General features: G+C 41.1%; 1 protein-coding gene across 1 annotated transcript in view; it reads left to right on the top strand.

Annotated features, from left to right (window-relative positions):
• The first annotated feature begins 1,239 nt into the window (after window positions 1-1,239).
• ANO1 (anoctamin 1) overlaps window positions 1,240-15,012 on the top strand; it is a 142,169-nt gene continuing 128,396 nt past the window's right edge. Inside the window, exon 1 of the mRNA XM_083463156.1 lies at window positions 1,240-1,335. Within this exon, the coding sequence (XP_083319282.1) occupies window positions 1,311-1,335 (25 nt within the window). The 5' untranslated portion in view covers window positions 1,240-1,310. The remainder of the gene's footprint in view (window positions 1,336-15,012) is intronic.

The raw sequence follows: 15,012 nt of genomic DNA, 5'->3' as shown, positions 1-15,012 counted from the left end.
GAATCCAAACTCCTCCTCCTCCTCCTCCTCCTCCTCCTCCTCCTCCTCCTCCTCCTCCTCCTCCTCCTCTTCTTCTTCTTCTTCTTCTTCTTCTTCTTCTTCTTCTGTGAGTGCACCAGATGAGGTTCAGCTAGTAGCCTTGAAAAGGGGGCTTTGTTTTGAGTTGGCACACAGTATTTTGTTGCATCCCCGCTCCTGAAGTGGCTGCTTTTAAAAAAGAACAGCCTTGCAACCTGTCTCACTGTGCAAGGTGCTTTCTTCTTGGGCCAGCACCTTGTAACGGATGTTGGTCCTGGTACCAGGGGTGTGTCATGGACGCAACGCTATGACCTTAATGCATAGATTTGTCTATGGTCTGCCCAGCCAGTGCAATGGATCATGGGACAGAAATGCATTGGGGAAAATAAAAAGCAAAGCAGTTTGCTGGAATAAAGGAAAGCAAGCATATTAAGACAGAATTTAAACACTGTGTATCACAGAAGTGACATGCTAGGTCTACATTTATTACCTTGGATTTACCAAGTTCAACAACATGCCATTGAAATGATAAAAAGCAAGTTAGCCAGCTCATGGCCAGTGAGGCTGAACAAGCTGTTTTTGAGATATAGGGTCAAACCTGCATGATAGGAAAAATTCTTGGATTAGAGACTCTTTAAAAAGATGCTGGGCATTTCATGTGCTTGGCAGTCTCATGGGTACCACGTCAGACTTTCTGTCTATTTAATATAGTGCTGTCTCTGTGCCTGGCATCTCCATCAAAGGTTGTATGCTTACATTGCCTGATCCTTTTAACTGGAAATGCCAAGACTTGAACCTGGGACCTTCTGCAAGTGAAACGTGTTATACAGATTGAGCTCTACAGACTACATTCCAGCCATGCAAAAGAACCTCTGGTTGATGTCTTTTGCTTCACCTGTTACCTGAAAAGTTTAACTGGAGATCTTAGGGATTGAACCTGAGACCTTATGCATGCAAATCATTTGCTCTCCTGCTAAGGTATGACCCCACCTCAGTTAGAGAGTTGAGCTAACTGCATGTTTTCAAACCCTCAATCAAACATAATTTTAAAGCGTGGTTGGGCAGCTTGTGCAAATCAGGTGAAACTTATTTACAAATGTCACTGAACATTAATTGAAAGTCGTTCAAAACTTACAAAGCCACTTTTTTTAAAAAAAAACAAAAACCTCTGAGCCACACCTTAATTACCTTCATGTTTTCTGATGCAATTCCATTTTTGTCTTTCATTTCTGGAACAGTCTACTATCAGAGAGGAGTACTGGGACAGAAAGCAAACTTGCCCTTTCTGAAAAATGTATTACACTCACTTGTTAACAGGTAAGACAACTGCTCCATTGTAATATATTCAATGACTACAAGTTCATGTATGTTTTTGTAGCAGGGGGTTAGGAGGTTAAAGTCAGTTTCATAATTTCCATGTACATTTTATCAATAGGAATGTCTTTTAATATTAACATCACCTGAAAATATTGATGGCTACACACAGTTAACTTCCATATGTAAAACCACAATGCATTTACTGGTAAAATTATACTAACAACATGCTTTAGTACAAAATTGTTCTTTCAAGATGAAAGGTTCAGTTGACGTCAGTTGAATGAAAGAAATGCATTAGAACAACATAATATAGATAAGAGCCTAACACCATGAACTGGAGAGCTCTGTCTGAAGAAAGAAGATACTGGATTTGAAACAGTTTTTGCAGGGTTTCTTAGGCAAATGATTATTTTGCTGTACTGTTTTATTTTAATCCAGATAGCAATACGAGTTTGGTTGGAAAATGAAGGAAACTGAATGGCAGATCATTGACAATGTGATAACTGTTTGGGCTAGTAGGAATGGCTTATTGTATATTTACGTTCTCTACAAAAGCACCTTTAAAACCAACATACTGTACTGTAGTCCTCTTTTAAAACTGGTATTATTAAGCACAAGGTTATTTAGTTGTATGGCTATTCAGATGACACCCAGATTATTTTAGTAGAACTAATCAATGCTCTGTGGAAAATAGATATAATTAAATACCAAGGGCCTTTTTCTTTAAATGTAAGGAATTGCTAAAGTCCTCGGGTTACTGTTTTTCTTTTCTGAATCATGCTGCCACATGGCTATCTCCCTAGTAGAGATAGCAGCCTTAGTCCTAAACGTGAATAACAGTGACCATATTTTGAAAAGAAAAACACTTCTGCCCCTTTTAAGAACTTTGAACCAAGACAACATTCAGCAAAGCAGGATTTTTTCCTCTGGCTACTATGAGAAGCAGCTTCTTTCTGGCTGATCCACCATACAGCTAAAGCACAACAAACGCACATTTAAAGCACATGACTTTGTGCTTTAAATTAAATTAAATTAAATTAAAAATACTCTGTGGGGAAAGTTACAATTCCCAGGATTCTTTAAATGTGCATTAAATGTGTGGTGTATATTTTATGTCCGAACTTTTCAAGGGATGTCTGTGGTGATCCCAAACTATGGGGAACAATTGTGTTAGCCTTTTCTGGGCAGGCACTCCTGCTATTAAATGGCAATCCCTGAGGCTGTGGGGGTGGGGAGGAAATCTTGTCTTGAAGTGACTCTGCAGCTATGAAACCGACTTTATATATGCAAAGAACCCTGCCTGAGTGGTCTATGAAATCCTGTGCAATACATATGTATAAACATTGTAACGTAGTTTAAGTAACCCAAGATGCTCTAACAAAATACAGTCAGCAATATAAGCAAGGATTTAGAGAAACAGCAAGGAATAAAATCTCATTTTGCTTTGAAAAAGCTGAAGGTAGAAATAAAACATCTGGAATGGAAGAGAAATGGTTTGGAATGTGTTGAATCTTTTAAGAGCTAAAGTGACTTTCTACACCACCTCTGTATGTAATTCCTCTCGCTTTTGGCAGGTTTTCAGAATTCAAAATGTTGGTAGTTTAGGATTTCATGACTATTTCCACGGTGGCAAATTCAATCTCCCTTCTAGGTGTACTTAATGATCTATGGCATATAGAACTAGGAGTGGAATCTGTGGTAAAACTGATTTAGCCATTCAACATGGAACACCTGAGATGTACCTGATAAATTTGGGGGTAGTTACAGTGCTTTGCACTCCACCAATAACCACAAATACACACATAAGTATCTTGTTTCAAACCTACGTGGCAAAAGAGGTTTTCTGAAAAAAGAACAGGTGTTCATCTAGGGCAGGCATGGGGAACCTGTGACCCTCCAGATGTTGCGGAACTAAAACTCTCTTCCATCCTAGCCAGCATGGCCAATGGTTAGGGACAATGAGACTGCACTTCAACAGCATTTAGAGAGTCAAAGGTTTCCTGTGTCTGATCCAGGGGAGAGGTCTTATTCCATTTCTGTGTGCAAAGTCCGCCAGAGGGCTTGACAGACAGCTATCTTGAGAATTTTAATAAGGAATCCTGCATTTTAAAAAAATGCCTAAGATAACAGGATATGGTTGAAGCGAAATATTACAAGTCCCATGTGATAAGTGCAAAACATGCAAACACCAAACAGCAGTTTTAAAGCAGTTCACCCCCAGCAAAAAAAAGATAGCCTTCTTATTTCATTTAAATACTGCATTTTTCAGATAGCATAGCTTGCATTAGAAATACAGTCGTACCTTGGATCTCAAACACCTTGCAAGTAGAACGTTTTGGCTCCCAAACCCTGCAACCCCGGAAGTGAGTGTTCTGGTTTGCGAACATTCTTTGGAACCCAAACGTTCGATGTGGCTTCCACGGCTTCCAATTGGCTGCAGGAGCTTCCTGCAGCCAATCGGAAGCTGCACCTTGGTTTCTGAACTTTTTCGAGGTTGAACGGACTTCTGGAATGAATTCCGTTCGTCTTCCAAGGTACCACTGTACTGGAAATAAAAACTGATATTATGGACACTTCCATGTGTAACTTTACGAGCTTTCACAGGATGAGAAAGAAAGATTGGGATGATGAGGGTAAAATCAAAGTACCACTGGGGCATGTGTTATGCAAAGGACTAAGGGCACCATCAGACTCTCACAGTTTTGCAGAAGGGATTCAAGTGCATCAGCAGAACATTTGGCATGCACAGTTGCAAGTGGAGTAAAGGGTGCTGTTGTCCTAGAGCAAGAAACCCACTTTTAAAAAAGATTTGGCATTTTGTGGTTTGGAAAGTGGCAGAGAAATGCAACGGAAGTGTGTGGATGAATGAGCGGCCAACAAGAAGACGTATAAATGCTCTGCAAGCAAATCACGATGAATGCAGGGCAAATGCCTATTGTCATATAACCATCCCACAAACAAATCAGAACAAATGCTCAATAAAGACTGGCTATAATCTAGTAAACTTTGTGCAAGCAAATCAGGATGAATGAACAGGCCATCTAGAGGGGACCTATCGCTTCCAAACTGCTAGAAATAGCTATAAATGTGCTTGTGTCAGATTTTTAAATCAACTGATGACCATGCAGGGATCAGATTAAGGTTCTTCAATTATGTGTGTCTTCTGTGAAGGAAGCTCATTTTTTGCTCTCCGCCTAGCAGTTTTTCCAGACACATCCAGGAATGACTGCACCCACTTGTTCTGGGGTGTGTGTGTGTGCGTCTATACATGTCAGTTTCACCACTGCTATTTCCATCTCCCCCTCCATTTCTGGTGAAACTGAAAAGGTCAGGGGAAATAATTGTCAGTTTCACTGGCACTTATTTTCTTCCTTATCCCACCCCCCCCTTCCTCCACTCCCTGGGAATATTCCCTTATTAACTGAGTACAGATGAAATCACCGATCCATCTCTTTCCCTTACCTCAGTTATTGCTGCTCCAAAGAGAAGAGGTCTCTTCTTCTTTTTTGAAGTTTCGAAAAAGAACATGTACGTGCTCCTGCCCCAACACTCATAGCACTCTATATGCCTATGGTGGTCAGAGTTTGGGTCAAGTGTGACACTAGTTGAGCCTAAAGAATGCACACATAGATTTCTACCTGGTATCTTAGTGTGGCTTTGCCTCTTAAGCAGAGGGCAGTGCTAGAGAGATAGTCAGGAGGGTTCACCAGACTGTGTGCAACAGCCAGTCCCCCCAGCTTCCTCTTCCTCCTGTCCAGGAGCGCCAAATATTACTGCTCCATAGAATATGCAATATGTAGCAGGTACAATCCAGCTAAAGTCAATCATTTCTAAGTCCGATTTAATAGGAATTAGGTTAGTCTGGTGACTCAGTCCCATCCCATCACTTTCAAAGGGAAGGAGCAATGACTAATTTTTGCTGGAGCGTGGCCAGGATGTGCAGAATTGCTTGGGGCAATTTATTCCACACAGAGGCATTAAACGTTAAGCTCTGTGGTGTTGCTGTTATTCTATAACTGTGAATGCAACGTCTTCAATCCAATGTATAACTATGCGCACATCGTCTCATGGCTTAAACATAACTCTGGGCTGGATTTTGGCTGGCAAGCGAATCTCCATGCTAACTTTGGGGGATACAAACTTTCTCTTTTACCAGGAAAACTGCTGGAGTGGAAATCCTCCCTCATAGTAAAAATAATCAGTCCAAGACTTCAGGTTTATTGCTCAGCCAGTTGGCCATTACAAGAGAAACTGTTTCAATTAAATGTGCCACACAAGGTGGCTTTTCCAGCAGTTTATACCAAATTGGTGAAAAGGTCCATGTTATGCCACCACTTTTGATGTAACGCTCACACTCATTTTCGGAGATATTTGAGGATCAGTGAAGCGTTTTCTAATACTATTGAGAAGGATTAGCTTTTTAGTGCCCCCTTGTGTTTAAAACAATGCATCATATTTAGCTGTTGTTTAAGGCTCCACGAACTGGTAATAAGTAATGCATCTGAGCATATATTTTGCTGAAAGGAGTTTATTTCATCTTGAAATGTTCAAGACAGATGATTCTCTTAAGATCACATTTTATTATTTCTTATTTATATTCTTATTAAGAAAGAAAATAATCAAGGTGAACAGAACGTTTTCAAAGTAAATGGCTACAGAACATCTGACCTGAAGTCTGAATACTTTAGAGCCCATTTCTATGACCTCTGAGTGCATGACACCCAAGCCATTTGAAGTCACATTTTAAATCTCCTCTTGGTACTGTTTTCCTGATATGCATTACCTCTGTGCAAACTGCCATTAGGTTTTTGGAGGGATGGGATTCGGGTACCCCTATTTGTTCCTCTATGGAACTAACAAAAGCTGTAGGGGGATGGCGACATTAGACTGGGAACATATTATGGAGAGAAAGAGTTAAATAACACCTCTGTGGCAGTGCCTTGATTAAATTGGCAGCCTCAGTCCCCTGGCACCTTTAAAGTAAAATTGACAACATCAGGGAAATCTAGTATGGGTCTTCCACATAATGTGTGGTTTGGCACTTCATGAAACAAGGTGAAGTGAAAAGAATAAAATATCGGCAAGCAGACGGAGCTGTCCATCTTCAGTGGGCGGATGGATAGGACTCAGAAGGCCTCATATTTACTAAATCAGGGGTAATCAACCTAGTGCTTCTAGATATTGTAGGAATACAACTCCTATCCGCCTCAGCTGAGGTGGCCAATGGTCAGGGATGATGGGAGTTGTAGCCCAACAAATATCTGGAAGGTAGCACATTGGCTGTCCCTGCTCTAAGGGTAAAAGAGCAAGATTTTTCCTCCATGATCCTGCTCATTCAGAGGCCTTGCTCTAATTATCTTTGCCCTTGGGTTATCTTTGCCCTTGGAGAGCACGATGGTGGTGACCAGGGATTCAGCCTCCTTCTCGGTAGTGTCCTGATCGTGGAATACTGTCTCCAAAAATATTCTCTTTTGAATGTCTGTCCAAGGTTTTAATTTGTTCACAGTTTTTATGAAAGAGGTTGATTTCTGATATTGCCACCCAGTTTCTTTGAGACTGTGATTTTATAGAATGTAATTGTCAGGGCCACATTTTGGCACCTGAGGCGAACCACAAAATGGCATTTTCCCCCACCAGGGAAGAAGGGGTGAGTGAAAATCTACATCAGAAACATGGTGAGAATCAAGTCAATCTTACCTGACAACTGAAGTAGGTATCAAAGGCTGTTGCGGGGGAGAAAGGGCCTGCTCTGAATCAAGGGCATTGCCAAGGTGGCAGATATGGCTTCCAAGAAGAGCACCACAGCTACTGCTGTCACCGTAGCAGCAACAGATGCATTCTTTAGAGCTCAGATCTGCTGCCCCTGTGGATCTTGCCCCCTGAGGCAGTTGCCTCACCTTGCCCCATGGCTGGGTCGGCCTCAATAATTGCAGACTGCTTAAAGTTTTGGGGTTTTTTTAATAGTGGAAAGGTGGAGTATAAATATTATAGTCAGGCAAATTGATAGATGGGGCAGGATAGTATTTAAAGTCAAAATCTTGAGAGCCAGACTGCATAACCATTCAAATAATTATGTTTGTCTGTGAAAGAATTCTCCAAGAGTTTCAAAGGAAGTCCTTTTTTTTTTTTTTTTTGCATACAATCAATATGGGGTGAGTTAAATTGGCACTATAGGGTCATAATTTATTTAATGAAATGGCTGTGTTTCTGAATAAAGAAATATATATTTAACTTGATGACCAGAAGCTAGAATCAAGAGCTGAAAATCAAAAGGCTGAAATTCTAAAACTTTTTTAAAAAATGAAAGTTGAGCTATATTAATTCTGAAGCAATTTATATGACACTCTGCAGACCAGTTCTACCAAATGTTTACCACAAATTTTATATACTCCTGAGGCATCAAAAATGGGTGGGCGCCACTACCAAGAAGGCCCTCTGGTTCCCTGTAACCTTACTTCTCGCAATGAGGGAACTGCCAGAAGGCCCTCGGCGCTGGATCTCAGTGTCAGTGAAAGAATGTGAAAGCAGCTGGTGGCTGGGTGGCAAGATTTCCATCCTCTCCTAAGGAAGGTGTCATAGTTCATTTTCTCAAAGTACCTGAGTGTGTATTAATAAACCAAGTTGTGGCCTACACAGATCTGGTCCTACAGCTGGGGACATGTGGCACTCCAGTTACTACTGGTTCAGAGTTTCCATCATCCCTGACCATTAGCCATGCTCCAGCACCATCACTGCTTTGACGCTGGTCCTCTGATTGTGGCAGGGAATGAAAAGTGGTGTGTGACAGGGGAAGGCCTTTGATCCACAGGATCCAAAGTCTTCTTGTTCCTCCAATGTGGAAAAGAATAAATCAATTCACTGAAACCAATGGGAAGCTAAATAAAACAGGAAAACCAAGTGCCAAAAAAAAAAGGAAGGAGAAGAAGAAGTACCACAGATACAAACTTTCTGCCCTTGCCAACATGAGCCTGATGGGCTTAAAAAGTGGCAGCTTCTCTGCCATGGACTCTCCCCACGACCATCTGACTTGCTCTGTATATGGCAGTCTTCTAGGGTTGAATCACATCTATTAGCAGCATTTGCTTACAGAAGATTTTGCCTCAGGCAGAGAGCAGTACTGTAACACATAATAATCAACTTTACATTTCTATTTTAAAAAAATCCAAATATTTGATACCTCGGGAACAGTTTTTGTAATACCTTGCTGCTGTTTTTGTAATGTGTTTGTTATTGAGGTCCAGATTGAGACGCATGCCCTCACTGAGTCCTGGTGCACAAATAGTCCCTTCTGAGCTCACTGGAACAATGTAAGGAGAGAGGAGCGAGAGAGAAAATGTGGACATAAAATATGTATTGTGCTAGCAAATCAATAAAACACTAATAGCTGTTCCAATAACCTTTCTTGACTGTATCAATTTACTGCCAAGTGGTGCATCTGCATGAACTGTTCCTTGTGGGGGGTGGGGAGGTATTAAATGAGCATCCGACTTCTGTGGTCCATGCTGCACCATCCCACATTGCCCCTTCATCCACGCTGTCATTAGTAGCGGAGGGTGGCATGGGGTCAGTGCTGTGGATTCATGCCAAAATGGGCACATATTGTTAGCACATTGTGCCTTGTTGGGGGGGGGGATGGAGGCTCTTACTCTAGTTCTAGAAGCTAATGTGGGTACACAGGAAGCCACCTATGTACACATACCTCTTGTTATATGCACTTTCTGGCTAGCAATCACAGAATTCAAGGGATATGTTGGATCAGGTTGTGCTAAGAAGAGTTTCAACAATCCAGAGAACAGCCCTTCATTGGAGGTTTTTATGCAGAGGTTGAATGGCCATCTGTCATGGATGCTTTAGTTGAGATCCTGAATTGTAGGGAATTGGACCGGATGACCCTTAACATCCTTTCCAAATCTACAGTTTTATGATTCTACTATCCATTTCTGTATAAACTGAAAGTAAGTATAAGTTTTGGGCAGGAAAGTGAGTGACATTCTTTGAAAAATACACTGTAAGAAGGGCGTTTATCAATCATGTACTAGTTTGGGAATTACCGTATTTTTTGCTCTATAAGATTCACTTTTTCCCTCCTAAAAAGTAAGGGGAAATGTGTGTGCGTCTTATGGAGTGAATGCAGGCTGCGCGGCTATCCCAGAAGCCAGAACAGCAAGAGGGATTGCTGCTTTCACTGCACAGTGACCCCTCTTGCTGTTCTGGCTTCTGAGATTCAGAATTTTGTTTTCTTGTTTTCCTCCTCCAAATCCTAGGTGTGTCTTGTGGTCTGGTGCGTCTTATAGAGCAAAAAATATGGTATATCCCCCCACCCTTCTTACGTGCACACCTTCTGCTTTACCATATCAGCTATCTAACTTTTGGATATAGAAGAACAAGGGCATGAACGTGGGTGGCAGCTGCAGGAAGTAGGATTGTTTTCACCTAATGAGCAGTGCAGCTTAGGGTAGGATAAAGATTCTTCCCTGGAATCAAGGAGGGATCTAAGAGACTATGACTCAGTAGTGTCTAGAGTCACTGTGCTTCCTGTGGCTATTCCTGTGGTGGGTGGTTTTTATTATTATTATTTACCTTGGGCATGAGTCTACTAAAAATCAGAAACCTTTTCTTTATAATACTATCTAAACCACAGATTTCTGGGACTGATTACAACCTGTGAGTGTGACTCACAGAAAGGCTTTCTAAACCATCTTGCATCACAATACTTACATTCAGGGCTTGCCCAATACATTTTGCCACCTGAGGATAAGGACAAGGTGCACTGCCTCCACATGCACAAGCCAACTGGGCTGGGAATTGATACATCAATAAATGCTGCCTCAACTGCATCTCAAGAGAGCAGACTAATTTTGGGTAGGCAAACATATATCACCTCACTGCATCCTCCCTCCTCTCAATCTGCCAGGCCTCATTGAAGACAGTAGCGTAATCATGCTTTAATGCTTTTGGGTCATCGGACTGAGAATATGCCTTTCCTTTCTTTCTTTCTTGATGCTAGGAGTATTGGTGCAATTTCAAGGGATATCCCTTTGTCATGTAGCATGCACCATTTCCAAACAGTCTCCAAAGCCTTGTATGATGTCTGTAGCAGGGGTGAGGAACCTCAGGCCTGCTGTCCAAATGTGGCCCTCCAGGCCTTTCTAGCCAGCCCTTGAGGCTCTGCCCAGGCTGCACACACAGATCACAATCCTTACTTATCCTGCTAAGTGCCCACCTCCTCTAATTTTACCTAGCTGGAATGAGTCCTTGAACTGGAATAATACTTCTTGCTTGCCTGGGTGGAGGAGTGTGGTGTGTGTCTGGCCTCATCTGCTTTTGCCATGCTCACCATTGATGTATGGCTCCAGGAAGGTTGCCCATGAGGGAACATGGCCCTTGGCTCCAGAAAGTCTCCCATCCTAGGTCTATGGCTTATATACCCAGTCTATCCATAATATATTGCTGTATGGCTGGCTCAAGATGCTGGCTCAAGTCAGACACCTTTAAACCATGGTTTAAAGGAAGCTAAACTATGGCTTAGTGTGAGGTCTGAATGAAAAAAACATAGTTTGTGATCCATCAGCAGACCAGAATACAAAACCAGAAGATAGTTTGGTGTGCTGTCTGAATTAACAGACCATCACTTTGCCTAGATGGAAGGTAAAAGGAGGCAGGCTACTCTAAAACATGGTTCATCTGTGGCTAAAATTATGGCTTAGGTTCTAAACTACTGTCGGCACAAAAAACCTTGGCAGAACAGAACCATTTTGTGAAACTAGCCTGATATATAATAAATAGATGAAGCACTTTCCAGAATGAATGAGTTTGATTTTGTGTCATACAAAGTTCAGTGTCAATTAAGTGCCTTTTTCAGAAACAATTATGATAATACTTGCCCCTTCTTGTAGTGTGGTTTTCCAGTAGTGTTCCAGTAGTTTTCCTGTAGTGTTGTTTTCCAGAACCCTTGTTGGAATGTTATCAGCATTTCACATTGTACCCATTAATCCAGAACACTGATGTTCTTTTTAGTGGTGTTGGGTTTATTACTCATTTTTGCCCATAAAACAAATCTTACACTGCAGATGAAATGTTTCAAAGGCAGTTTTAAAACAATGTAATTATCAAAAAGCCTGTGTCAGAAAAGCAGAAAGGGAGTGATTTGGAAGGACTAGATATCTGATAAAGACACATGTTCTGGTGATTTACACAACTCTTTCTTTTGCAGTATTATAGATGCAGTGTGTCTACTTGGAAGATTCATTTTCTTCTAAAACATCCTACAGCTATTATATATTAGGCTGGGAAATGAATTAAATCTGTTTATATATTTCTTCATAAGTCTATTGTGCATAGACCCTCCATGGTTTTTAAAAAGAGGACTCCAGAAATGTACCAAACCATGCTTTGCTATACAATGTCATTTCATTTTCTAACCCTTTTAGATGGTTCTTTAAGAACCAGCCATCTATGCATAACATGTTTCAGTACAATAACCAGCCTAGATGCTTAGAATGCTCAGAACAGTTTATATAGGACTTCCAACAGTCTGCTGTTAAGGCTGGTTCACAGTTCTCCAACTTTACCCATAAGGATTGGGGACTCCCTTACGATACTCTGTGGTGCTCTGTGTGACTGGAAAGGACAATTCTGCTTCTTGCAAGTGAGCCTGATTTTTGCTAATTCGCCCTCTTTGTGGTAGTCCCCTGTGCTTTTTCTGGAAGATCTCCTAATCTTCTGAAGCAGATTTTCAGAAGTGCGCCACGGGAAGGGGTCAGTCTTTTTCTGTGAGAAGAATACTGATCATGGAACTTAGAAACTGCACACAATTTCCCCATAGGACAGGGGCAAGCAACCTTTTATTCTGGAGTCCAAGCCAAAAGTGGGCCATCGCCTTCTCTTTCTTTCCTCACCTCCTACCCACTTCTCTCTTTTAGTTACCTAATTTCCCCCCTCTGTCACCCGTATGAAATTGGAAAAGGGCAACACGAAGGCCACAGGTTGCCCACCAAGTCACAGAATGTAGGCACTGCAGTTAGTTTCTGTGATGTTTTGCTTTGCCAGTGCAATTATTTTTTTGAAAGTTATTAAGATCTAAAAAAACAAAATCTTATGAACTTTTTAACCATCTCAAAATAATATGAAATATCCTTCCCAAAATATTTTTATCTACTGGCCATCATATTGCACCTGCCGTGCCTCTTCATCAAGCATGAAGTTAGGACAAAGGTCATTCATTCTCTTTGGTACAGAGGTCATGATTTTGCCTCGGCTCACATATGAAGGAGTAAAATGCAGCAACGCTAGGCTTCAATTTATCACAAATCTAGAACATCACATACTGTACTGTGGCTCTAATAAAGTAAATAATGTGCATTTTTCAAAGTTATCTAAATCCATATTTGCACAGTGAACCATAAAAGTTACAATGAACTGAATAATGGGTATTAAAAATAAACCCAAGCTCATTTTACTTTTTTGCTAAGTCTTTGAGGATTACATTTTGTTCGAAAAAGCCCATATTTTAAAATGACCATGATTTATATATTTATAGGAACAGTCTTTTATATGCAATCATGTCAACTATCAAATTCCTTTTGAAAAAGATTGTTTTAAATACCACTGTGAACATGAAAGCAAAGTGAATCAAACTTAAAAGTGAACGTAAGACCACTCAAGACCTTTCTTTCAAAATAGAATTAACTGTGCCAGCAGTGGCAATCAGAAATTTAATGCCAAGTCTTTCTAATGCTAATTATGATAGCAGCTTCTAACGGCCCCTGCTTTGGCCCATTTCTCACAGTGGTGGTAAACCTGTGCCTCAGCTGAACCACCTATTTTTCCAAGGAGATTCAAGACAGCCAACAGAGAGTAATGAACGCAGGAAAAAACAACAAGCTGAATCACTAAAATGGATATTCAGTACATACTGAAATCAATAAATTAACAATATCTAATGCACCACAACAGTAACATAGAACTAAGACTGTGAAAGATAACTTAATGAATGGAAGGAATTTCTTAAAAGATCTAGGCCCTCACCAACCACCTAAAGCAGTATATTGATGAGGCCTGACAGACTTCACTCAGCAAGGTTAGGTGCCATAGCAGAAAATGGCCCACCCAGTTTGACACCATCCTCACTTCACCAAGGCAAGGGATTTGAAGCACAGCCCACCAATGATGATTCAAGTGGGTGAGGTGGGGAGGGACAAATTGGACAGGGCGATTTCTGAGGTACCCAGTTCCCAAGCTTTAAAGGTTAAGACTAGTACCTCGAGTTGAACCCCAAAACTGATTGGTAGCCAGTGCAAGTTTCATAGAACCAGCACACAAAAATCAGAACATTCAGTTCCCACCAGCATTCTGGCTGTCACGTATGGGGAAGGAATGTGAAGGGGAAAGGTAAAGGAGAAGACTGAAACTATGCTAGTAGTAAAACTATACTTTAAGATGTGGTAACAGCAGAACATCCTTGTTCTAAGGCTAAGACAAAGCAAGGGTTTCCCCTTACAGTTCAAATACAATCACGTTTTCATAATGTTTGGTAGCTTTTCTTAATTGTGTGATACGATTTGCTTTGAAATCTACACAGTTGTGGCATCTGTAGAAACTGGAGAGGGGAAAGGAACGAAAATATTCTTAAGTAGAAAGATCTATTCTGTGGCAGCCCAAATAATTAAGAAATGCCCTGCAAATGTTAAGGTTTGTAGTTCATTGTGAAATTTTTAAAAATTGAGCAAGACCATTGGTCTTTTAGACCGCTGATATGTGGCTAAAAAAGAAAAAAAATTGGAGTGCAGTTAGACATACTAAATGCTCTATTACACCATAGTTGCCTTACTCCAGCTGTGGCCAATTGTCATCCATGGACAGGATGTTTATGGGGATTGACATCAACCTGTGGTGTTTTCACTTTCTTCTCTGGATATCTTTTATGCCACTCTGCTTACCTGCAGACGATTACATCAGATGCAGTTTCGAAATGCTAGTTCTGAATTACTATAAGAGAAGGACACCTTAAAACTGTTTGTTTGGCTTCTGTACTGCTGGTAGAAACTACTTTAGATCTCTCCAAACGCTCTTCGAATGCCCTGACTTCCAAGCAGATGGATCCCTGGCAAGAGGACCACTGGAGGTTTATATCCTGGCCAGCTCTGCCGCACTGCATCACGTGACACTGTGTTAGCAAATCCTGTGTGTGAGAACGTTTCTAACATTCTGGCTAGATCTTGAGCTCAAGAACTGCTAATGTGTTTATAAATAATAAGACCTCCTGCAAAGTGGCTCAGCTATTTATGAAAACTGATATAGTTGAGAAAATAATCAAACTTAGGCTTGATAGAGGATTAAATAAACACAATGACATGGGCAGGGGGGAGAGGGGGTGAAGACAGGAAGAATTTACATTTCATCGAAATGCACAATCATTAAAAAAAAATCAATATCGATAAATAAATGATCTATTTCTAAGTGGCATTTCACTTTGCAGATACCAAGATGAACCCTCTTAACAAGACCTCTTAATTATCTTTCAGCCAACAGTCCTTAGTGGCAGCATGCACACAGGATCTCTCAGTTGCCTTCACTTGGGGAGGATGTGGTCTCAAAGCCCACCTCTTTCCCCTCCTGGGCTAGAAGCCTGTGGTCTCCAGTAGCTGCCTGTTCTCCTGCAGCCTGCTGGCAAAGTAT

This window comes from Podarcis liolepis (genome assembly GCF_965112155.1).
Source record: "Podarcis liolepis genome assembly, chromosome: 1".
Classification (NCBI taxonomy): Eukaryota; Metazoa; Chordata; class Lepidosauria; order Squamata; family Lacertidae; genus Podarcis; species Podarcis liolepis.
The sequence above is the reverse complement of the archived record's forward strand: the minus strand, read 5'-3'. Positions and strand labels throughout refer to the sequence as shown.